General features: G+C 41.8%; 1 protein-coding gene across 2 annotated transcripts in view; it reads right to left on the bottom strand.

Moving 5' to 3' along the window:
• Window positions 1–26,864, bottom strand: part of LOC126469949 (cullin-1-like) — a 233,353-nt gene that overhangs the window by 157,999 nt on the left and 48,490 nt on the right. For both annotated transcript variants that reach the window (XM_050097359.1, XM_050097358.1), the window contains exon 5: window positions 26,516–26,625. In XM_050097359.1, the coding sequence (XP_049953316.1) occupies window positions 26,516–26,625 (110 nt within the window). The remainder of the gene's footprint in view (window positions 1–26,515; window positions 26,626–26,864) is intronic.

Genomic DNA, 26,864 nt, shown 5'->3' with positions numbered 1-26,864 from the left:
TACACCAACGTAGAATTTCCTGGCACTTTAGAAAACAAAACTCAGGAAGAAAAAACATGTTTTGGAAAGATATTTGATGTGCAGCAACAAGTACGCTGTATATTTTCAGGTTACAAAGGTATAAATTCAAACTGCACTAAACACCGCATGTTACTTCCTGAGGCACTGAAATCAAGATTGTAAGCCAGTCGTAGCTAATGTCACGTGATCTCACCAGCTGATGACAGCACAGGACACGTGATGTTGTCAGCCAATAGCAAGATCACTCTTCAGTAGCAAGCACACACAAATAAGAAAAGTTAATGGTTTAAATTAATATACATAGTGTTGCTACAAGAAAAACAAAGCTTTCACATATAATATTGGTCTCTAAGATTAATAAGCTGCAAGAGAAGCTAAGCTTCTACATATAATGTTGATCTTTTTTTAACTCTGTGTGTTACAGACAAAAACGTACCAGTAAAATTTTTAATAATGGCGTAAATGTCTGATCTTCTGGGCTCAAAATTCTTCTAGATGGTCATCCTCAAAGAGTTGATTTTTAAATGAGAGTCAAACGCTCTGTGATTTAAGAAATTAATCGTACATTCTCGCACATAGTTCACCTTGCATAAAAGGAAATTTACTTTGAAAGTAACGCTTTTCAAACCACCATTCGCAATATTTTCCCGTGACCAATTAGAAATTGGTTCATTTCAACAGTTGCCAGAGAGTGCCAGATAACAGGCGTTACTGCACTTGCACAGCTACGATGACACAGGAAGCCCGTATGTTTGTACACGTAACACATTAAAAGATCTTGCATTATGTCATAAAAGAAACAAGACATCAGAGGATACTTCAAGAGCACCAGAAATTCATGAACCATACTAAAATGCATAATTCAGCTGAAAGTGCACATTCGTATGTCCAGATTTGGATGTAAATTTTCTTGAGTGCCAGTACTGTATTGTCTCATGTTTGGTTCTTTATTATGGCATAATGCCATACAAGCTAGAAGATGGAAAATGTGCACTTGAAATGCAGCGAACAGTTGAAACTAGCCAACAGTGTGAAATTAAACACTTTGTTTCAAATAAATTGACTGCCTTGGCACAAAAGATTAATAAAAGCCACATCTCTTTAGCAAACTGATAAAAATAACTTCATTGTTCTGCAATGCGATTAATGCTGGACTGTCAAAAAGGTGGAAATAAAACCTGAAACTAATAACATATTTTAGCTTTCCGTAATGATGCGAACATATTTTAATTCATTTGATAGTTCCCGGCCACAGAAATCCATTTTGTTTTCATTTAATGTGAGAGCAATAAATGAAGAGGAAACAGAAAAATCACTAAATGTAAACAAGGGTCACGTGGAGACTACCCACCTCCCCACTACAACTCACACTGGTCTGTGCATCATCCTCGGTTCCACGATATTTCCGAACCAGGGAAATATTACATAGTGGCGCCCAGTCACACATCTGTAGCCAGAAGACGGAGAAGGTACTACCACAGTCTAACATAACAGTTGCGACACTCACTGCTGTAAAAGTTGTTACCCTTTGACAGATGGAATGACACTAGCACTCCAAGCGGCGAGAAAGGTGAACGTCAGACGCATCGTAAGCATAATATTTGTTTTGCATCCATTTCCTACGTAATTTACGAAATATTTGAGTTATTTTCTTGCCTCTTAAGGGTTTATGTAGTATCAGAAGGCATAGATGTTTCTAAAAATGATTCTAAAATAAGTGCAAGTATGGACAAAAACCATGAATAGAGTGGCAAACAACAACTCATTCATGAAGAAACACTTGTGATGTTGGATAGAATTGCAGCATACCACGTTGATATCAAAAGAATATAAACACACAGATTCACACTTAAGAAGCACAGACATGTACCTCTACATGCAAAAGGGATCGATGGCTCATTTATCATTACGTAGGCCTACAGTGTTTTAGTCATTGTCACCTGTTGCCACACGTACAACCTTCATCTTTATATTATCCTAAGTGGGACAAGCAACTGCCAAATAGTGGGAGAAATACACTGAAAACATTAGATGAGCTGATTACCCTACATTTCACACAAAATCAAATATTTTCATCTTTCCATCTTGCAGCACTTTTCTCTTTCAATGGCATGCTAATCTGGCTTAAAAACAAGTCAAGGGCATCTTTTTTTTAAATATCGGGATCCTATAGTCTTCAGCATTCGTTTGTCCTTGTTCACTTGATACTTCTGATACAGTTTATGTCACTGTCTGTATTTAAATTGGTAAGCACTTTCCTTGTCCCGTAATAGTTTTGCACGAAGTGTAGCGATCTGCACATTCTGACACTGCACACACTTTTGTAAGACACGAATAACTGTGTTTAATCTAACCAGTTCATCATCAAAGCAGGTCTGTGTTGATGATTCACACGAATCTGGCACTGATACATGGAGAGTTGAACTGGTTGCTGCTCTGTCATAGGACTGTTTTACAGCTTTACATGATTCTAAAATAAGTGCAAGTATGGACAAAAACCATGAATAGAGTGGCAAGCAACAACACATTGGTAACTGCCATCTGATTCACATCTGCTGTGCAGCGAGCTACATTAATTTAAGTATTAACTGTATTTTTCTAACTTGTCACTTCTTCTTCCGTGTGTTTTTGCTTTTAGCGAGCTTTAATTTTTGAGTACTAGTAATAGTGTTCCATAGATTTCGTGTTTGTTTTGAATACAGTCAGAGAGAGTCCCTTTAGTCAGCTGTTGTGCTAGTTGTGCTAGTGTTTGTTTTGAATACAGTCCAGAGACAGGTAGCACTTATTTTCATAGTTTTCTACAAGAAGTGTCTAGTAACCACAGTTTAGTCAGCTATCAGCCACCCCTAGTGAATTAGCAGTCTAGTTAAAAGTTAATTAACTTTCTACAGTAAATTGTTGATTCCTCAGGATGGATAGAATGTGTGACTGTTGTGTACGGACGCAGGAGGAGCTGGCCACTGTTCGCGAACAGCTGAACATGTTGATGGCCGCGGTCAGCCGTCTTCAGGCTGCTGCCTCGGAGTGTAGTGGCAGTGGGGAGTCTGGTGCGTCGCATGGTACACCCCGGGGGTTACATGCTTCAGCCACAGTCCCTGCTGTCATGGCATCTTCGCAGGTACTGGGCACAGTTGGGCCACCCTCTCCCCAAGGGGAGTGGTGGGTTCAGCGGTGTTCACGGCGCACGAGGCAGAGGGTCAATGTGAAGGCTGGCCGTATGGCATCGCCCGCTCTGCCTGTGAGTGGACATGTGCCCACTTCTTCAGCAAGATCCGAGTAGGCACACGGGGGGAGTGGTTTATTAGTGATTGGGAGCTCCTACGTTAGGCGGGTGATGGAGCCCCTTAGGGAAATAGCGGAAAGGTCGGGGAAGAAGGCCAGTGTTCACTCTGTCTGCTTGCCGGGGGGTCTCATCTGAGATGTGGAGGAGGCCCTGCTGGCAGTGATACAGAGCACTGGGTGCACCAAACTGCATACTGTTGCTCATGTTGGCACCAATGACTCCTGCTGTCTGGGTTCAGAGGTCAACCTCAGTTCGTACAGGTGGTTGGAGGAGTTGGTGAAGGCGGAAAGCCTCACTCGTGGGGTGGAATCTGAACTAACTATTTGTAGTGTTGTTCCCAGAATTGATCACGGTCCTCTGGTTTGGAGCCGAGTGGAAAGCTTAAACCAGAGGCTCAAACGATTCTGCAGAGATCTGGGGTGTAAATTACTCGACCTCTACTATCGGGTGGAGAAATGTAGGATCCCCCTGAATAGGTCAGGCATGCACTACACACAGGAAGTAGCTACAAGGGTAGTGGAGTACATGTGGAGCGCACATGTGGGTTTTTTAGGTTAGAGAATTCCCTCCCTAGGCCCGACAAGACGCCTCCTGGGACGCGACAAGGTAATAGTATGCAAAACGCAACAGGGAATAACAATATTAATGTTGTAATAGTAAACTGCAGGAGCATCTATAGAAAGGTCCAGAACTGCTCTCATTAATAAACGGTCACAATGCCCACATAGTACTAGGGACAGAAAGTTGGATGAAACCAGATGTAAACAATAATGAGATTCTAAACTCAGATTGGAATGTATACTGCAGAGACAGGCTGGACAGTGAAGGGGGAGATGTGTTTATAACGATAAAAAGTGCAATAGTATCGAAGGAAATTGACGGAGATCCCGAAGGTGAAATAATTTGGGTGAAGGTCACGGTCAAAGCAGGCTCAAACATGGTAATTGGATGTCTCTACAGGCCCCCTGGCTCAGCAGCTGTTGTGGCTGAGCACCTGAAGGAAAATTTGGAAAATATTTCGAGTAGATTTCCTGACCATGTTATAGGTCTGGGTGGAGATTTTAATTTGCCAGATATAGACTGGGAGACTCAAATGTTTATAATGGGTGGCAGGGACAAAGAATCCAGCGAAATTTTTTTAAGTGCATTATCTGAAAACTACCTTGAGCAGTTAAACAGAGAACTGACTCGTGGCGATAACATATTAGACCTTCTGGTGACAAACAGACTCGAACTATTTGAAACTGTTAGCACAGAACAGGGAATCAGTGATCATAAAGTGGCTACTGCATCAATGATTTCAGCCATAAATAGAAATATTAAAAAAGGTAGGAAGATTTTTCTGTTTAGCAAAAGTGACAAAAAGCAGATTTCAGATTACTTGACTGCTCAACACAAAAGTTTTGTCTCAAGTACAGATAGTGTTGAGGATCAGTGGACAAAGTTCAAAACCATTGTACAATATGCATTAGATGAGTATGTGCCAAGCAAGATCATAAGAGATGGAAAAGAGCCACCGTGGTACAACAACAGAGTTAGAAAACTCCTGCGGAAGCAAAGGGAACTTCACAGCAAACATAAACATAGCCAAAGCCTTGCAGACAAACAAAAATTACACAAAGTGAAATGTAGTGTGAGGAGGGCTATGCGAAAGGCATTCAATGAATTTGAAAGTAAAGTTCTATGTACTGACTTGGCAGAAAATCCTAAGAAATTTTGGTCTTATGTCAAAGCGGTAGGTGGATCAAAACAAAATGTCCATACACTCTGTGACCAAAATGGTACTGAAACAGAGGATGAGAGACTAAAGGCCAAAATACTAAATGTCTTTTTCCAAATCTGTTTCACAGAGGAAGACTGCACTGTAGCTCCTTCTCTAGATTGTTGCATAGATGAGAAAATGGTAGATATTGAAGTAGATGACAGAGGGATAGAAAAACAATTAAAATCGCTCAAAAGAGGAAAGGCCGCTGGACCTGATGGGATACCAGTTCAATTTTACACAGAGTATGCGAAGGAACTTGCCCCCCTTCTTGCAGCAGTGTACTGTAGGTCTCTGGAAGACCGTAGCATTCCAAAGGATTGGAAAAGGGCACAGGTCATCCCCGTTTTCAAGAAGGGACGTCGAACAGATGTGCAGGACTATAGACCTATATCTCTAACGTCGATCAGTTGTAAAATTATGGAACAAGTATTATGTTCGAGTTTAATGACTTTTCTGAAGACTAGAAATCTACTCTGTAGGAATCAGCATAGGTTTCGAAAAAGACGATCGTGTGAAACCCAGCGTGTGTTTCGTGCTGTTCGTCCACGAGACTCAGAGGGCCACAGACACGGGTTCCCAGGTAGATGCCGTGTTTCTTGACTTCTGCAAGGCATTCGATACAGCTCCCCACAATCGTTTAATGAACAAAGTAAGAGCATATGGACTATCAGACCAATTGTGTGATTGGATTGAAGAGTTCCTAGATAACAGAATGCAGCATGTCATTCTCAATGGAGAGAAGTCTTCCAAAGTAAGAGTGATTTCAGGTGCTGCAGAGGAGTGTCGTAGGACCATTGCTATTCACAATATACATAAATGACCTTGTGGATAACATCGGAAGTTCACTGAGGCTTTTTGCAGATGATGCTGTAGTATATCGAGAGGTTGTAACAATGGATAATAGTACTAAAATGCAGGAGCATCTGCAATGAACTGGCGCATGGTGCAGGGAATGGCAATTGAATCTCAGTGTAGACAAGTTTAATGTGCTGTGAATATAAAGAAAGAAAGATCCTTTATCATTTAGCTACAATATAGCAGGTCAGTAACTAGAAGCAGTTAATTCCATAAATTATCTGGGAGTAGGCATTAGGAGTTATTTAAAATGGAATGATCATATAATGTTGATCGTCAGTAAAGCAGAGGCCAGACTGAGATTCATTGGAAGAGTCCTAAGGAAATGCAATCCGAAAACAAAGGAAGTAGGTTACAGTACACTTGTTCATCCATTGCTTGAATATTGCTCACCAGTGAGGGATCCATACCAGATAGGGTTGATAGAAGAGATAGAGAAGATCCAACGGAGAGCAGCGCACTTCGTTACAGGATCATTTAGTAATCGCGAAAGCGTTACGGAAATGATAGATAAACTCTAATGGAAGACTCTGCAGGAGAGACACTCAGTAGCTCGATACGGGCTTTGTTGAAGTTTTGAGAACATACCTTCACCGAGGAGTCAAACAGTATATTGCTCCCTCCTACATATATCTTGCGAAGAGACCATGAGAATAAAATCAGAGAGATTAGAGCCCACACAGAGGCATACCGACAATCTATCTTTCCACAAACGATACGAGACTGGAATAGAAGGGAGAACCGATAGAGGTACTCAAACTACCCTCCGCCACACACTGTCAGGTGGCTTGCGGAGTATGGATGTAGATGTAGATGTAGATGTACATGGATTGTCGAATCTTTGTGGCAGTTTCCTCTTCATCGTCAGTTGATGTGGCTCATTTGGGATGTCAAACAGTGTGGGTACTGCATTCCACATGAGTTTATTATTGTCTGCGTTCATGAACTGGTTTTGTTCGAAATGTAGCAAAAAAAACTTAATATTATTATACAGGTAAACTGGGTCTTTTTTCAGAAGGTCTTCTCTTCTGCTATGAACTAGCCATTTTCTGCTCCTAAAATGAAACATTAATCATTAATACACATGTAGTTTGCAAGTGAACCTGATGATAAAGTTTAGTAAGATGATGGTATATACCTGTCAGGATCCTTAGGAAACCTAAAAAAAAGACAGCTGTGGTGTCTTCTTCCTGTTGTTGCTGCAATTTATTGCACTACAAACGCTCCCACTTGTAAAAACCATTGTAGAAATCAAAATAAACAACTACTATTCGCTTTCACGGTCGCGCTGAACTCAACAGTTTAACTTACTGGCCGCTTGGGGCACTGCTGGCGCGGTAGGCAACAAAACCGGTGTGAAGTGTCGCGACTGTTATGTTAGACTGTGGTACTACTCATATGCAACTCAAATGCGCATGCACAAGAACCCGCCCGCAACTGCTCAAATGAATCTAATGTAAACAGCTGTCACGTCACGCTCATCAGAGGCAATTTGTTGTTAGGAAGGATTGTATAGTCTTCCTAAAGCCTTTGACACACTTTGCTGTTACCAGACGCTTGTATGAGCACTGTGTTTTGTTGCTGTATATGGCGCATTTCCTTTGTGACTTGAGTTTTATTTTTTCCTCCCTCTCGTTTATATTTTGTTGCTGCAGTATTATTCTGCAGAAGCAAGATACAGTAATATCCTTTGTTAGAGTATTGGTTCTTACCAATCAAAATCACAAAAATTTAACTGAAAACTAAAACAATGAAAAATTCCCAAGTTTTTCCCGGTTTTCTCCCGGATAAAAATATTCCCTAGTTTTTCACGAATATCCCGGTTGTCCCGGGTCGTATACACCCTGAATTTTCAGAAAGTCTTGATAACTGACATTTGATGAACTGCAACCATTTAACGATTGTATGACATTCACATTCTATAGGCACGGTTCAGAAGTCTGGTTTAAGTGTACTGCAAGCTCTAATTCAAAGCAACAAAAACTATGGGAGTGAATATTGCTGCATATTCACTTGAGTGTCATCAGTTTGCTCATTGAGCAATCCTCCTGTAATATTGCTACTAGTGACTGACACATTTACGTTAACTTCTTCAAAAGAAATTAATGGCTGAACCCTAGCAAATGACATATACTCGAGCAAAGGACAGTGTGAACGTAGTATTTTCCATCTGGGGGCTCAAATAGGGTGTTGCACTCTACAGACTCGTCCAAAAGGGTGTATCCATTGCAGTTAGTATCTGTTGCCAACAACTAAGACACCTTTCAGTCAGAGTGTAAGAAAATGACCAACAAAACCCGCATCAAGTGTTGCTACTACACAGTAATGCACTCTGCTGATTTCACAAACTAAACTGTCCAGGAGTTTGTTTAGCAAGTCCTCCATCACACATTTAATTCTTCTGGTCTTAAGCCCTCAAATGTTTACCTTTTCAACTCCTTATCTAACAACCATAATGAAAATTCCTGTTCAGACGAATACGCAGTTCAAAACAGGTTTGACAACATCTTTTACCTCAGAACCAGCTGGTTCTTACAGGCATGGAATCAATAAACAACCTCAGCAATGTCAGATTGTTTTAGATAATACTTAAGAATATACAATGGTACCCCAGAAGGGATGGTCAATATTCAGGGACATGGCAAAAATAATCATTCAAAGCAGAAAAGTCTAGTAAACATGGGCTCTAAAATGCACACCTTAAGAGCTGTGAGCACTTGTTCAGTAGCAGACAAGAGTTCCACAGTTCTGAAGATGAATGAATGCTCACAGCTCCTAAGGTATACACTTGAGAGCCAATGTTTGCTACACATTTTTTGTTTCAAAAGGTTTTTTTTCCTATCATATCTCTGAATACTGAAACTTACTATTGAGGCAACCTGTATTGTTGATAATTTCTCTCTGATGTTTACCATTGTGTTGAATAAACATCCTTGTGTTTTGCATTCACTGATATTTTCTAATAATCTTCTTTGCACATTTTTGTTGAGGTCTCTGTATTTGGGTGCCTCTCTCTCAATGTTTCATCTTCCTTCTATTGGCTGCTCAGTTTCGAAACTGAATCACTGATTTCTTTCTGTTTCTTTGTGCTCAGTGACTTTTTTACTGCTGTCCAACTACTGCTGGTAATTTCTGTTGAGAGTTTGTTCAGCTCCATTCCTCTTAACTTTTCTGCTGGTGGTTAAGAAAATTCATCATTTGTCATCTCTGGTTTTGAGTTTAGAGTCCAACATTTCCAATGAATGGTCTTCTGTGGACTTCACTCCAATTTTTGTATTAAAATCGCCAAGTATTTAGGAAAATATGGTAGTTTTTTAATCTTTTGCTGTTGTCCAATACTCGTACAACTGCTGTAGTTCTTCAATGTTGAAGCGGAAGTAGCTGCATAGGGAAAAATAATCTGAATGCTAATCTTACAGTTCAACTTAAGGGTTACGTAATCAGCCTGTCTGAAATGTATGTTGTCTTGATGAGAAGATGTTCCCTGCTGTTGAGAATTAGCTGGGCTAGGTTACCAATCTGCGAATTTACATCCAAGTTATTCTGTAATAGAAGGTGCCCAGATTTGAGGACAATAGCTGCTCATCTCACTGATTCCAAATGTGCCGTATTTGATGTTTTGCAAGTCATGTTCCAAACAGTCAAGATGTCTGCATCTACATCTTCATACATATTCCATAAGGCATTATACAATGCATGGCAAAGGGTAATACATACCAGTACTAGTCATTTCCTCTTCCTTTTCCACTCACAAATAGACCAAGATAGAAATGACTTTCTATAAGCCTTTGTATGAGCCCCAATTTCTTTCATCTTATTCTCATGGTCCTGATGTGAAATGTACAATGGCAGTAGTGTAATCATTCTGTGGTCAGACTCAAATGCAGCTTCTCTGAATTTCCACAATATTGCCTCATGAAAAGAGCATCATCTCCCCTCCAGGGATTCCAATTTGAGCTCATGAAGCAACTCTAACACTTGGCTGCTGATCAAACTTACTATAACAAATCTAGCAGTACCCCTCTGAACTACTTTGAAGTTTTCCTTTAATCCTACCTGGTGGGATCCCCAAAATTCCCGTACTACTCAAGAATGGCTAACAGTAGCATTCTATATCCCATCTCCTTTATACAGGGTGTTACAAAAAGGTACGGCCAAACTTTCAGGAAACATTCCTCACACACAAAGAAAGAAAATATGTTATGTGGACATGTGTCCGGAAACGCTTACTTTCCATGTTAGAGCTCATTTTATTACTTCTCTTCAAATCACATTAATAATGGAATGGAAACACACAGCAACAGAATGTACCAGCATGACTTCAAACACTTTGTTACAGGAAATGTTCAAAATGTCCTCCGTTAGCGAGGATACATGCATCCACCCTCCGTCACATGGAATCCCTGATGCGCTGATGCAGCCCTGGAGAATGGCGTATTGTATCACAGCCGTCCACAATATGAGCACGAAGAGTCTCTACATTTGGTACCGGGGTTGCGTAGACAAGAGCTTTCAAATGCCCCCATAAATGAAAGTCAAGAGGGTTGAGGTCAGGAGAGCGTGGAGGCCATGGAATTGGTCCGCCTCTACCAGTCCATCGGTCACTGAATCTGTTGTTGAGAAGCGTACGAACACTTCGATTGAAATGTGCAGGAGCTCCATCGTGCATGAACCACATGTTGTGTCGTACTTGTAAAGGCAAATGTTCAAGCAGCACAGGTAGAGTATCCCGTATGAAATCATGATAATGTACTCCATTGAGCGTACGGGGAAGGACAAACTAAAATGAGCTCTAACATGGAAATTAAGCGTTTCCGGACACATGTCCACATAACATCTTTTCTTTATTTGTGTGTGATGAATGTTTCCTGAAAGTTTGGCCATACCTTTTTGTAACACCCTGTATATGAGCTACACTTTCCAAAAATTCTCCCAATGAAACAAAGTCTAGTATTCGTCTTCCCTACTAGCAATCTGACATGTTCATTCAACTTCGTGTTCCTTTATAATGTTAAGCCTAGATATTTTATTCATGTGACTGTGTCCAGCAATACACTAATAATGCTGTATTCAAATATTACAAGATTCTTTTTTTACTACTCATCCACCTTAACTTATATTATTCTACATTCAGAGCAAGCTGTCATTCATCACGCCAACTAGAAATTTTGGTTAAGTCACCTTGTATCCTCCTACAGCCACTCAACAATGAGATTTTCCTGTATGCAATAATAATAATAATAATAATACTATTCCTATTATCATTATTTTGTGGCAACAACAACAATGATAGGTGACTTTATTATTATTATTATTATTATTATTATTATTTATGGGTGAGATCACTAAACAGCAAGGTCACCAATGCCCTTGCATTAATCGTATACTGATGAGCATTGTGAAAATATATTAAAAAATAACTATAAAACAGAAAACCGAGTCGCATTCATCCACAACAACTGAAAAGAAATCTCAATAAGGTGATTATCAGAAAATCCCATAACAAAATCCTGATGAAACATAGCAGAATAACTAGATAAAATCGTGGATAAAATACCAGTAAAGATATGGTTAAAAAGGGACAGATGACTGTGGCTGGATGACTACTTATTAATATTGAGTGACCCAAGTCACACTGTGAAACATTAAAATCTCACACCCAATTTTATGTGAGAAATTCCAGACACCACACAAAATCTTAAAACATGAACACCACTTGCCTCATTGTCATTTAAAATAGAGGGCAGGTCCTGTGGAGACCCATATCAACACTCACATCATTATATAAAACACACACAATTAAAATATGTCTGATTGATAGCTGTGTCCTGCACCTGTGTCATATTGCAGGCTCCTCATGATGCAAGAGGAAGCCACTGAACCTCTCACCAACACAAGGCCTTTCTGGTCATAAAAGGGGTGACAGCCTGCAAGGGGACAGAACAGTGAGCAGGAGGTGGAAGGGCTCTAGCCTCCTCTGCAGCTGAATCAATGAGTTCATTTAGAAAATGATTTCCTTGTCTTGCCTTTGCAAGACGAGAGTATCCTGCACTTCTTGCACCATCCAATCTGCTTGGCATGGCTGGCCAATAGCAAGGAGGACACTTTGAGAATCTGAGCAGACAAGGAATTTCTTGTCATGACACCATCTCATCTGTGCCACTGCTCTCAAGGTAACAAAACATTCCACATAATTAACTGAAAATTGCTTTGGTAGCCCAATCCTGAGGGCAACGCTGAGTAACAATACAGAGCAACTGATAAAATTTCAATGCTTAGACCCATCTATGTAAACAGTAATAAAACTGGGTGACTATGTAAAATCTAGTAAAATTAATTTTGAAAATATAGTCTGGGATACAAGCTTCCTGTAAGCAGTCAGTTCTAAAAGTAATATCGGTCTCATTTGTAGCAAGGGGGATGCCATACTCCACCCCTGTCTTTGGATGTTAATACCTCCACCTGTAGTAACTCAAGGCTCTCCCTTGCATAGATCTCAAATGGCATTGCTGCCTGTAGCTGGTGACTGAATAGCCATCCCAGCAGTGGCTATGCAACATAGCAGAATGCTGGTGATGTAGGACAGGATAAAGCCCTACATGCTTGGCATACCCCAAGAAGAAGAATTTGAATGGGCACTGAGGCTCACCAGCCTCCGCACAAAGGCTAGCAACAGGACTTATGGGATAGGTCCTTGTTGACAGCCTAATACCCTCATGGTGAACTGCTCCTGAGGTATGAAGACTTTGCTGACTCATAAGCCTGGCATCCTTATTCAAGCTGAGGTAGCACAAAGGCCTTATAACATTAGAGTAGACATGCCCTGTTGGCTCCCCAGGACCTACAACTGACACATTTACGGATGTTTAAGGCCTTGAGACATCTCAACTTCAGTTTTTTTAAGGTATGACAGCCATGTCAGCTTCTCGTCAAAAGTGAGGCCCAGATATTTCAACTTTTCTTAAAAGTGAGAATGGTATCCTCCAGTTTTAAAACAAGTAAATTAAAAACACAGCAAGAGTGATTAAAATAAATACAGTTTTCCACACAGATTTTAAAACCTGTGGTGTAAGGCCATTCCTCCAACTGCCTGATTGTCAATTTCAATTGTCAAGTAGCTGTTGAAAGGGTGGAGGATGCACAGAAGATGGAGAAGTCTTCCACAAACAAGGAACACCACACTGTGGATGTAATATTGTTTATTGCAGAGGCGAATGCCAAGACACTTAAAACACTCCCTTGAGGGACAACAATCTTCTGCTTAAAACGGACATTCCCAACCTTGTATTTAAAATACCTGCCCGAGAGGAAGGATCCTAGGAAGGTGGGTAGAAGTCCATGGAGCCCCCACTGATACAGCTGCAACAAAATATTATGCCATCAGGTAGTATCATAGGCCTTTTTCAAACTGAAGAAGACACCAATAAGGTGTTGTTTATGAAGGAAAGCTTGTTGAATTGCTTCTTTGAGCAGGGCCAGGATATCAAGTGTGGAGTGACACCTCCTGAGCACACACACTGGGAGTGACTTAGTAGTGACCTGGTTTCGAGAACCCACACTATGTGCCGATCGACTATTTGCTCCAGTGTCTTTCCTATGCAGCTAATCATGGTAATGCTACAGTAACTACCAGGGTTCATCCAATCTTTCCCTGGTTTTAAAATTGGGATTAAAATATATTCTTTCCATGATCTGGGAAAGACTTCCATTGACAAAATTTCATTGAAGAGCTGGAGGAGTACCTCCTTCAACAATGGGTCAAACTGTTTCAACATGCTGTGTGTTATCGGGTCGTGTCCGGGCATTGTATCACGAGCTGTTGACAATGCAGAATCCAACTCACACAGAGAGAAAGGCTGGATGTATTCCTCCATACTGGAAGAACAGAAATCAAAATCAGCCTTCTCCTGTTTCTCCCAATATTGATGGAAAGCTGGATCCTGGATAGAATCGGCCATAAGGGATTTATAAGATTCAGTCATTGCCTGAGATATGTCAGCAATGTTAGGAGAAACACCTGCTCTTGTACAGCTGCTAATAGTGGTCCTGAGTTGCTCCTTGAGATCCGCCTGATGGCTTCCCATACTTTACTTGCGCATGTGGACCTACTGTTAGAGGTTAGGAACGCTTGCAAGATTCACACCAGTAAGGCACTGACAGGATCTACACATAGCCACAGAATGACACTCATCATTCCATCAAGGGACAGGTCACCCCCTACATGTTCTCATTGACTTTGGGATGGATGTATCACGGCATGGTGAATCACAGCTATAATGTCATCCACGCAGTCCTGGACACCATCACACTGCTTGAAAACAGTTAACTGCCTGTGAAGCATCCAGCTAGCCTTTCTGAACAACCATCTCAGAGGCTTCTTTTTGGGATATGCTCCATAGTGCAGATGGATCCAGATAGGATGGTAGTCACTACCATGAACGTCCTCATCCACTCTCCACTGAGCAGTGTCTGCAAAGTCAGGCAAGCTGAAGGAGAGGTAAGTGACTATAAACAAACCTGTAGCAGTGCTAAAATGTATATCTTGACCCATGTTCATCAGTATGATATCTGTAGTGCGTTTCAGATCCTATAGCATCCAGCCCTTGAGGCAAGTGAAAATAGAACTTGATAGCACACTGTGTGCATTGGAGACCCCTAAAAGGAGAAAGGGACAGGGTAGTTCATCAAGAAGGTGTGCAAGTACCTCACTGTCAACAGGCTCATGGGGCAGTAGCCTCCAAGTACAAGCGAGTCATTCTGTTTGAAATGAGTCCCTTGAAAACAGAGGCCTTAAGGTCTGTCCAATTCAAAACATCTCATTTCCTCCAGATAGGTCCTGTATCCATTAATATTCCACTGGAATATGGGAGCCATTTCATTGATGTGGTATTGATTTACCTCTGTCTTTGTGCTGGGGTGTTGAGGAACTTTCAGAGGGAGAGGGGATGGAGACACTGCCTGAATTCGGCGATGAGGCATCAAAATCCATAATGTCCTTATCAGTCAAATGAGCCAAAATGATTTCTGATGGTGCTTGGGACAGCTTCTGACCCTTCACGGATGAAGGGTAAAGGGGGTGTTGAGAGGCACTCTGCTTTAGGGGGCCTTTGTGATGGACTCACTGCAAAACCCTTGTTGGGCTCTTCTGTCGTAGCTCCCTGGATCACTATGCCTTTACTAACTTTGCTTTGGCATGTACAGATGCAAGTACTGGTGCTAGTGGTGAACAGTGGTGCACTGGATGTCATATGCATGGAAGCTCTAACCTTAGGAACAGATTTCTGCACCATGGAAGCAAAAGAATTGGTAAAGATGGGGTTTTGTTGCCTTATATTCCTTTCTGGTTCTGTGTAAAGGATCTGCTTAGTTGTTTTCCTGAATTTTGCGTTCCTCAGCAATAACAGAGCAGTAGGAACCTTGCCATGATGTGTTCAGGCAGCATTGGGAAATTGAAGTCACAATGAAGGTGGCAGTCTACTCAATTTCTCCATTATTCCTATGTGTCCTTTGCTCCATATCCACTATTCCCTGTGATGACCATTCTTATTTCAGCTCTTTTACATCCACATCCACAACGTTATGGCATGTGACCACATCCTTGCTGGAGTTAAGGGAGTTACACAACTCAACAATTATGTCACAGTCCACCAATTTTTGCAACTTCGTAAGAAATTCCACCTGCTTTGCTCTGTTGCTCTATCAGTAAGGAACCACTTCACAACTGCTTGATAGGCTCTAAGGTACCAGCAAGCCCTTCCAAGCCTTTATGGATATACACTGAAGCACCAAAGAAACTGGTATAGGCATGCATATTCAAATAAAGGGATATGCCAACAGGAAGAATACAGCACTATGGTCGACAATGCCTATATAAGACAATAAGTGTCTGGCGCAGTTGTTAGATTGGTTACTGCTGCTACAATGGCAGGTTATCAAGATTTAAGTGAGTTTGAAAGTGGTGTTATAGTCGGCACATAAGTGATGGGACACAGCATCTCTGAGGCAGCAATGGAGTGGGGATTTTTCCCATATGACCATTTCACAAGTGTACCATGAGTATCAGAAATCTGGTAAAACATCAAATCTCCTACAGCGCTGCGACCAGAAAATGATCCCGCAAGAACGGGACCAATGACAACTGAAGAGAATCATTCAACGTGACAGAAGTGCAACCCTTCTGCAAACTGCTGCAGATTTCAATTCTGAGCCATCAACAAGTGTCACCGTGCAAATCATTCAATGAAACATTATCAATATCAGCTTTCGGAGCCGAAGGTCCACTCGTGTACCCTTGATGACAGCATGGCACAAAGCTTTATGCCTTGTCTGGGCCCATCAACACCGACATTGGATTGTTGATGATTGGAAGCATCTTGCTTGGTCAGACAAGTCTCATTTCAAATTGTATTGAGCGGATGGATGTGTACGGGTATGGAGACAACCTCATGAATCTGTGGACCCTGCATGTCAACAGGAGACTGTTCAAGTTGGTGGAGGCTCTTAATGGTGTCGGGCATGTGCAGTTGTAGTGATTTGGGACCCCTGATACTCTAGATATGACTCTGACAGGTGACACATACGTAAACATCCTGTCTGATCACCTGCATCCATTTATGTTCATTCCGACAGACTTGGGCAATTCCAGCAGGACACTGCAACACCCCACACATCCAGAATTGCTACAGAGTGGCTCCGGGAACACTCATCTGAGTTTAAACACTTCACTGGCCACTAAACTCCCCAAAAATGAACATTATTGAGCATATCTGGAATGTCTTGGAATGTGCTGTTCAGAAGAGACCCCCTTGTACTCTTAAGGAGTTATGGAGAGCCCTGCAGGATTCATGGTGTCAGTTCCCTCCAGCACTACTTCAGACACTAACCAAGTCCCTGCCACTTCGTGTTATGGCATTTCTGCATACTTGCAGGGGGGGGGGGGGGGGGGGGGGGGGGGCGCTACACGATGTTACACAATATTAAGGCAGGTGTACCTGTTTCTTTGGCTCTTCAGTTTAGAAGGGGGACACTTTTTCAATTATCCTCTCCTTCCTCTTGATCACTAAAAAAACATTCTGGTTTATGATTCCCTGTGCCCTATTAGTAAAAGCAAGTTGATTATTAGGAGGACTAGCCTCCCTCATTTGGTTGGACAAGTGGGTGCAAGTGTGCTTGTTTCAAAGTTCAGCATTTTCATTCACGGATTGTATCTTCTAATGCTGGTTCAATGTGTACTGGGAAGAGGTGGAGGGTTGTATACAAACTAGAGATTTGGATGGCTAAGTGTTTTAAGGCATTAAGGCATAATCCCCTCAGGATACACAGGCAAGGAAAGACAAGTGTTTGTATAGGGCAAGGTTTCCACTCCTTAAGATGATTAAAACCTCGCTAATTCTCATATGAATACCGGGGTAGCCTATAGGTGTCGTTTGTATGAAATCATCAGGGACTAAATCAATAACACACTGTGTCAACTGGAGTGTTGCATAGGAAATTAGCACCAAACACTCAGCTTGGTTCTCACTGTCTTAAGCATACTGCAAATTGAAATGCTTTTCAATGTATAAGCTTTTAACTTTAATTGACAGAGCATCAGAAGTGATAATATTGTAATCATTACAAATACATGATTTTTGTCATACTTTCAGTATTTATAGACTGAATTATAATTTTACTTAAGGATCACTTATTCTACACATTACTGTCATTGCTCTGTGTCCCTTGTTCCATGTTCTGGTGACAACTGCTTCTCCTTTTATGTTAGCTGGTTTGACTTTCCCGATTGCTTTTTGAGCTCTCTTTCTTGGTCATGGTGTATGATTTCCATGCATATTAGATTTTCTTGATTTGGAACTTTGTCTTATTCATAGCTTACAGAGTCTCTATGTGTATGACTTCCGTGCATATTAGACTTTCTTGATTTCAAACTTTGTCTTATTCATAGCTTACAAAGTCTCTCTGTGGATGTTCATGATTCGCCATCAATACTGTGTTATCTTTTCATTTGTGTTCCTACATTTAGAGGATAGTGCCAATGACAGCATTCTTAAAGAAAATGACGTGTTGTCCAATAATGTTTACAGTATAATTTATGAAACACTCCAAAAATGCAAATCCTGTCTGGTAAACCAGTGTTTTAGTTTTCAGTACATTGAAGACAGAAAACTACAAGTAACTGTAATAGTTATTAATTTACGATGTTTATTTTGCAGTTAGTGCATATGACTATTATTAGTAACTAAACCTAATTACAGAGATGCAAATAAGACTCATCGACAAATACTTTGGGTATTCCGGCCCTTGACAGTTGCATCTCTGAGATGCGAATTGTAGTCACTTTCTAGCCCACTCAAGGAACTCAAAGGCTGAACCTTATCAACAATGCAGGATATGTTTGGCAACTGTGTGACCAGCGAGTTATGTCCTGGTTAGCACAGAATTATCCTGCTAAATTCATTTTTTTCCCTTGGCATTTCCATTGAATAATCAGAATGATTTTCACTTAAGGTGTAACATAAGGTTGTCAGTTCATGGTTTTGAGTCCTGGAAACTTGTTCCACGTGGAAATTGCAACTAATTTCATCTTTTATATTGTGTGAGTGGAGGTTGCTTTAGCTCACAGCTCCAGTCTTGTTGAAGGCTAAATTTTCAGCCTTCCTGTGTTCCTACAAGCAGCCATATCAAAAATCTATAAGGAAATCTTAAGAATAACTAACCATAAAAAATTTGTTTTGCTACTTCCAATATCCCCACAGTGCAAGGGCTAAAAACCTATGATACTATACAACTGATCACGTCCTTTCTGCTTCTGCCGATAATTTTTGGTAACTGCGAGTACACAATTTTATTTAGGAAATGGCACATTTCCATTGTATTTGCTTATGGCAAGACAACTAGTAAACACAGACCATTTCAAAGTCCAAAGTGAGTATTATCTTAACAGTTCATGCCGATCACAGGCTCACTCATGTTACCGATACTTTGCATTTTATTAATGACAATATTATGAAAAGGATAGATTGCTACTCACGACAGAGAGGAGATGCTGAACACAAAGTTTTGTGTCTACATTTCGTGACATTTACCACTAGACCATGAGCTAATACAGCATTGTGACAGCTCGAGAAGAAGACTTCCTCCAGACACTTCCATAGCCTACTGAGGGATGGCCAGTTTTATCGGCTGCCTTAACTGAACAACTCAGACATTGTCTCTGTGGCAGCCAGCAGCCAGGTTTTACGGTTAAGATTGTAAATTACTTATCAAGTAACAATAACGTCAACAGTAAAAGTAGTGACAATGCATACACATGAAACATACAATAAAAAATACATCTGCACGTCTCCTCAACACATCTGTGGTGTCACCGCCAGACACCACACTTGCTAGGTGGTAGCTTTAAATCGGCCGCGGTCCATTAGTACATGTCGGACCCGCGTTTCGCCACTGTCAGTGATCGCAGACCGAGCACCACCACACGGCAGGTCTCGAGAGACTTACTAGCACTCGACGCCAGTTGTACGGATGACTTAGCTAGCGATGCAACACTGACGAAGCCTCGTTTATTTGCAGAGAAGATAGTTAGAATAGCCTTCAGCTAAGTCAATGGCTACGACCTAGCAAGGCGCCATAGCAATTGATAGTTATCGTATGAAGCATGTCTCATCAAGAACGATGTATACAAATGATGGATTAAAGTTAAGTATTCCAGCAGCTACGTACTTTTCTTTATAGCATTCATTACGTATCCTGTTTCAGACCTCAAGCCAGCCTGCTTGAGTTTAAGTGGGTGCCTTTCGGTTACCCGTCACTGTGGACTGGCTGTCTTGTCAGTCCACAACATTATTGGCGACGAGGCTTAAAAGAGGATTTCGCGTTCGTATTGCTCTACTTTGCATGTGTCATGGCTTCGCCACAATCTCCAGATGTACTGTCCGGATTTTATCGCTTGCAGAATCAGCAGACGCAGGCATTATTGGATGCCCTTGGACAGCTCGTTCAGGGTCAACGTGCACTGCAAAACGATGCGGCAGCCGCCGCTTCACCGCTACCGCAGCCACAACATGCTGTTGCACCCCCGTTCCAGCCATTTGACCCGACAATGGCCCTCAATTTATGTCCGCAGAATTTCAGTCATTCTGCAAGGCCAATGGTATTCAACATCTGACGTCCGCGCCGTTTTCGCCTCAGTCAAACGGTGCCGCTGAACGATTGGTCCGGACTTTCAGGTCCCAGATGTTGAAGCTGAAAGAGTCGCATTCTCGGGAGGACGCGTTGTTGCTCTTTTTGTCTTCGTATCGCTCTCAGCCTCGAGATGGTCGCTCGCCGGCTGAGTTGCTCCACGGTCGTCCTCATCGAACCTTGATGTCTTTGCTGCATCCGCCGCATCAGGTTCCTGTGCAGCGGCAGACTCCTGCTTTTGCTCCTGGCGACGTTGTATACTATCGCAACTATCGCGGTTCACGGCGTTGGCTCGCAGGGCGCATTCTTCGCTGCCTCGGCCGCACGATGTATTTGGTTTTGGGGGCCTCTGGTGAGGTGCGTCGGCATCTCAATCAGCTGCGCCTCTGGCGTCGCACGGGTTCTGCCGGTCTCCGTCTGCTTTCAGCGACGGTGCCGTCCGGTCAGCGCCCTGGGGACCCATCTACTGGCTCACCTCATCCCCAGGTGTTACCGACGCTGCCTTCCATTTTGCCCCATGGCGACGTGCCGCCGGCGCCGCCTGTTCTCCCGCCGGCGCTGCCCGCAGTGGATGCGTCGCTGCAGCCGCCAAGCGCATCCTTGGGTCACACGCCGCCGATCGCTTCCCATGACCAGCAATCCTCCGCCATGGAACTCTTGCCCGCTCCGGACCACATGGCGTTTTCGCGTGTCGGGTACCCCGACGCGATGGAGGTCGACCCATCGGCCCCTCCTGTCTCTTTACGGGCGCATACACCGCATGTTGGTGTGCACCCTGGACTAGGTTTTCAGGCGTTTCCTAGCTCCCCTCGGACCGAATGGCCGGGTGCGGGTGGCACAGCCTCGCCTGTTGTTAGGCTCCCCACCTCGTCGCATACGTCAACATGGGGTCCTCCCCACGGCGGGCGGAAGCCTTATAACACGACCGTTCGCCGATTTGCGGGGGAGGAATGTGGTGTCACCGCCAGACACCACACTTGCTAGGTGGTAGCTTTAAATCGGCCGCGGTCCATTAGTACATGTCGGACCCGCGTGTCGCCACTGTCAGTGATCGCAGACCGAGCGCCACCACACGGCAGGTCTCGAGAGACTTACTAGCACTCGTCCCCAGTTGTACGGACGACTTAGCTAGCGATGCAACACTGATGAAGCCTCGTTTATTTGCAGAGAAGATAGTTAGAATAGCCTTCAGCTAAGTCAATGGCTACGACCTAGCAAGGCGCCATAGCAATTGATAGTTATCGTATGAAGCATGTCTCATCAAGAACGATGTATGCAAATGATGTATTAAAGTTAAGTATTCCAGCAGCTACGTACTTTTCTTTATAGCATTCATTACGTATCCTGTTTCAGACCTCAAGCCAGCCTGCTTGAGTTTAAGTGCGTGCCTTTCGGTTACCCGTCACTGTGGACTGGCTGTCTTGTCAGTCCACAACAACATCAACATTTTAAATGTGGGCAGTCCACAAATTGTGTATTCTACATGGCAGTTCAGGAAGAACCTGCCATATTCGAGAGAGGTGGTAGCACTGACACTTAAGCATGAAGAGTTTGAACATGGTTACTAAGATATTTTGTTTATTGCCTAAGATACAAGCCATGAGAAACAAGATACTGGAAAGCCCTGGATAATCACGCAACATATAGTTATGCTTGGCTACACGATCTCAGTTTTGAATTATGTGGTTTTTCATGTGTGTGGGCTACATTGTGCTATTCTCGGGTAATGTAGCCATGCATGTGTGGGTGAATGTTAGTTCAGAGCAAGGGCATTGTCCAAAAACTTGGTTAAGAATTCAGTTTTTCTTACGTGTCTCTTGCTCAACCTTTACTCCTTCTATTATCAATATGCACAAATATGCATCATACAACAGGAAATATTGCTTTGATGATACTGCCAGTTTTATCACAAAAATATATAAAGGACCTTTTAATATAAGGGGTCATCAAAAAGTTTCTATTTGAAGGGTTTGTTGCAGCATATATGCAACATAGTACCACTCCAATGGCAGTGTATAACCACCAACATGTAGGCAAGGGATTAGAGTGGCCTTTATGTCTTTATAATGTGTGTGGCATAGATGAGGAAATGTGAACAATGACGATGTTATTACCAAATGTGTTCACACGTGACCAACATGCTGCAGTTCTTTCCTTGGTTGCTGAAGGGCAAACACTGGTATACATCCATCGGAGAATGAAGAATGTGTGTGGGCAGCACGTCTACGGAAAACACCATTATGGTGTGGTGTGCCAAGGAGTGCTGCAGCTTCATTTTAATGCACATCCCCATATCACAACTGTCCTAATGCAGAATTTACTCCAACTCAGGCGGGAGACACTCGGGCACACACCCTATGGTTCTTATCTCTCCCTTTGTCATTATCATGCCTTTGGTCTCTAAAGAAGGTCTTGAAGACTTGAATATTCCTGTCAGATGAGGGTGTGCAGCTGGTAATTACAGATTTATTCATGTAGCAGGACACAGCATTTTACCAAATGCTTACCTTCAACTGTCGATTTGGTAGCATTATTGCCCAATGCTCAGAGCAATTTTGCATGATTGTTATACTGATTCTTGACTGTACAGCCTTCAAACAGAAACTTTTTGATCACCTCTTATACATTTTATAAAACTCTACAGCCCAGATTAATGAACACCTGTACTGTCAGAATATATGTGCAGAGATTATTGGGGCACAATCGTTCCCACTTCACACACCCCACCTTCCTGTGTGATAAACCTCTTTCTCACATGCAAAATAAAATCCAAAGTTGGTTTAATTACATGGCCCAGAATACTAGAAAACAATAAATCCCAACTTCTCCATAGATTATGTAATATACGATTTAAATGCTGGGTTAAGCTTTGAATGTAATGGAATACAACTCTGTAGTATTTTGTGCATACACTATCAGATGAATAGTATCTGGACACTTATTAGCATACATTAATATGAGTTGTTGTAGCCCTATGGCTCTGTGAAGGCTTGACCTCTGCTGTGGAGGTGAGGTGATGGCAGCCCATTCTTCCTCAATAGGCGAGACCAAGGTAGCGACGTTGGATGCTGGAGTCTACAGTGAAGTCAACATTCTAAGCCATCCCAAAGATATTCCATTACGTCACATTGGGGCTCTGGGCAGGCCAATCCATTTCTGTAATGTTATGTCCACACACTGTTGTGTCAAAGATGCTGCTTTATGGCAAAGTGAATTTTCAAGCTGATACGATAAATCATTTTCTTTGAACTGTTCCTCTACTATACAAATGCTGTAAATTATGTTATCTTTTTGCATTTAGTGTTTTCTTAAGCTCAACATGGGGACCACACCCTAAACACAAAAGCACTCCCACATTGTAACATTGCCTCATCCATACTTCATTGTTGGCACAGTCAGCACTACACACGCTATCAGGTAAAAATTTCTAGGCATTCACCAAACCCAAACCCCTCCATCTGATTGCCACAGGATACAGCATGATTCATCACTCATTTCCAGTCACCCACTGTCTAGTGGAGTTGCTCTTTACAGCACCTCAAGTGTTGCTTGCCACTGATTGTTGCTTATGAGGAGCTGTTTGACCAGTGTACCCCATTATTTTAAACTTCCTATATAGTCAATGAGTTAGGTGGATTGCTGGTAGCAATTTGCAACTCATGAGCGATTCCTTCTGTTGATTTCACATGATTTTTCATAGCCACTGTCCGGAATACTGAACACTATCTGTCCATCAGTATATGAGGTCAGACTAGGCATGGTTAGCTGTGGTTGTTCCTCCACGTGTCCACCTCACAGTTACATCACAAACAAATGCCTTGGGCAGCTATAGAAGGATTGACATGTTCCTGATGGATTTGCTACTCAGGTGACATCCAATGAATAGACCACATTCGAAGTCACTGAGCTCTCTTAACTGGTCCTTTCTGCTGTTATTAGTTCTTACACTATGATACTCTCCACTTCCTTCTGTACTGGCAGGTTCATCTCTCATGGCATCTTGTAGTCACTTCCCCATCACGTAGCATTCCCAATACTTTTGATTTCTTCTCCTCCTCCTCCTCCTCCTCCTAATGATGTTACAGCCCTGCATGGGTCTTAGCCTCTTCAACAAATTTAATCCATTACGCCCTCTCCAGCACAGTTTTATGCTATTCTCTAACTCTGAGAGATTTTATATCTTCTTGTCTATCCACCACTTTCGTGGCCTTCCTATCTGTATTCTTCCAATTGGCCTCCATTCAAAAATCTTTTCAGTTGTTTGGATACTTTTGATCAGGTCATTTATGTAATACCTTGTTGCTAACATTCAATACTTAAACGGTTTCTTCAGTTTTTAACAATACTGCAATGTTACTTAGACTTTTACTTGCAAATACTGCACTGGCACGCAATATCCACCCTCCACCTTCTGCCAGAATTAATGTGCTCCTGCTCACAACAATGTGTTGAACTGCTGAATCACAAGGAAACCTTTATTGGCAGTGTCAGATCAAATATCCCTACTGTTGCCTTTGATGTTCTACTTATTTCGAAGAATGGTTTAATGCAGTTCTCCACACTGTGCAAGCCTCTTCATCTCTGCACATCTAATCCAACATTCAGCTATTTAAGGACTAGTCAGATCTCATATACTGACAGACAGATAGTGTTCAGCATTGTGGACAGTAGCTATAAAAAAATAAAATAAAAAAAAAATCACATGAAATCAACAGAAGGAATCACTCATAAGTTGCAAATTGCTACCAGCAATCCAGCTAACTCACTGACTGTATAGGAAGTTCAGAATAATGGGTACACTGGTCAAGCAGCTCCTCATAAGCCACATATTTCTGTAGTCAGTGGCAAGCAACACTCAAGGTGCTGCAAAGAGCAACATCACTAGACAGTGAATGACTGGAAATGAGTGATGAATCATGCTGTATCCTGTGGCAATCAGATGAAAGGGTTTGGGTTTGGGTTTGGTGAATGCCTAGAAATTCTAGCCTTGGCCTCCCTCGACAATTTTTACCCTCAACACTTCCTTTCATAACCAAATCCATGGTTCCTTGATGCCTCAGGATGTCACTCATCAACCACTCCCTTCTTGTAGTCAAGTCACCACTTCTACAACACCATGTTACAACTTAAAAAACTGTAAATATAAGGGCCACCAGCCTTGCTTTGATTCATGAGATAGGGATTTAATAGCCATTACTCCAATGACACCCTGGACAGCCTTACAGCACTCAAAAATCCAACAGATCAGAAGTCACAAAGTATTTTGCACTTCTATGTATACAAATGCATTTTTTTTTCTTTAATTAAATTGTGCCAAGTTTTTTTATCAGTCTCTAACTTTCTCCTTGTAGCTAATATCTTCACAATAAAATATGAGGCCCATACCAACCCAAAATGTGCATGGGCAAAGACAACACATACCAACAAAATCAGAAAAACTGATTATTATTCCAAAGGAATGAACTTGAAAATCATTGCAAGCTTCTTTTAGAATAATTTAATCAACTACTGCAGATATCTAATTTCTAACTTCTGAGAACAGTAACACAGAGAAACAGTACCTATGTCCTTCAGGACCTATACCTTGCCTCCTAACCAGGAATGCTACTGGGTACATCTAAGATTTCGTGAACTCCAATCACCTCCAGAAATTTGTAAACATTCAGAAGTTTCAGCCAACAGTGAGTGAGTTGTAAAGTGGTTGGCTTTTGACTCATATGCCTGCATTCTTCATTGCTCACCCCTTTTCTCTCACTAACAGCTCTTCTTTGGAAAGTTTTTCCTCTTATTAGGACTCCTCCTCATAATATTATTTCCAACTTTATAGTACTGAAAAAATATCCAGCACAGACCACAATATTTGGATGGCATTTTGAGTCTCCATTACAGCTCACCTTAGGCAAGTAATGGAAAATCATCTCAAGGTCAGTCTGAAAGTGATGGGATCGTGGAAACCCACAGGGATCATGGAAACTTTATCGGATTCCAGCTTTGAAATTATGAACAGCAAGGATCACATTCCCAAGAAACAGTTGCATATCAGGCCAGATTCAAAAGACACAAAATTCCTACTCCAAAACAATCTAAAAGAGATAATTGCTCCTCCAAACACTTCTCTTTTCACACTTGGAAATAATATGTTACAATATTTTCAAAACTATTGACTGAACACTCAGAAATCAGTGTTTTTCCCTACAATTACTAGTACATTTTACAACATATTGTGTTAATTACAAAATAGTAACAGCATTCACATTAAAATTACCACATTTTCTTAGTCTCATCGGTACAAACCATAACTTTTTGTCCTTAGTACATAGTTACTGCTAGCAATGAAAACAAATGTCGTCCTTGTATCATGGACATTTCCAGCATTCCATAAAGGTATCTAAAATGATGCTCTGATTTACTACCTGTTCAAGTATGCACATATTCCATTTAGAACTTTGGAACTGAACCGGAAGTCTTCCCATTGCTTTGTGTAGAACAGGAGGATGTCTTCATCCATAAGATCCGCCCCCTCCTGCAAAACCATTTGACAACAAAATTTCACAAACATATTACAAAACAGTGGTCAAATAAGATATGAAACAAGTCAGTACTTCACACTAATATCTCACTACACAAATTTTCACCCAAGATGTTTTTCCACAGATAACACCAACCATCTTTGTATTTTTCAGTCAGTTTCTTTATGGCATCACATAAAAAAGAAAGCATTTTATGTGTGAAGAACAAGAATCACTCAAAACATGGTCTAGT

This window comes from Schistocerca serialis, chromosome 3 (assembly GCF_023864345.2).
Source record: "Schistocerca serialis cubense isolate TAMUIC-IGC-003099 chromosome 3, iqSchSeri2.2, whole genome shotgun sequence".
In the NCBI taxonomy this organism is placed as follows: Eukaryota; Metazoa; Arthropoda; class Insecta; order Orthoptera; family Acrididae; genus Schistocerca; species Schistocerca serialis.
Note: the sequence above shows the minus strand (reverse complement) of the source record. Positions and strands in the feature narration are given on the sequence as shown.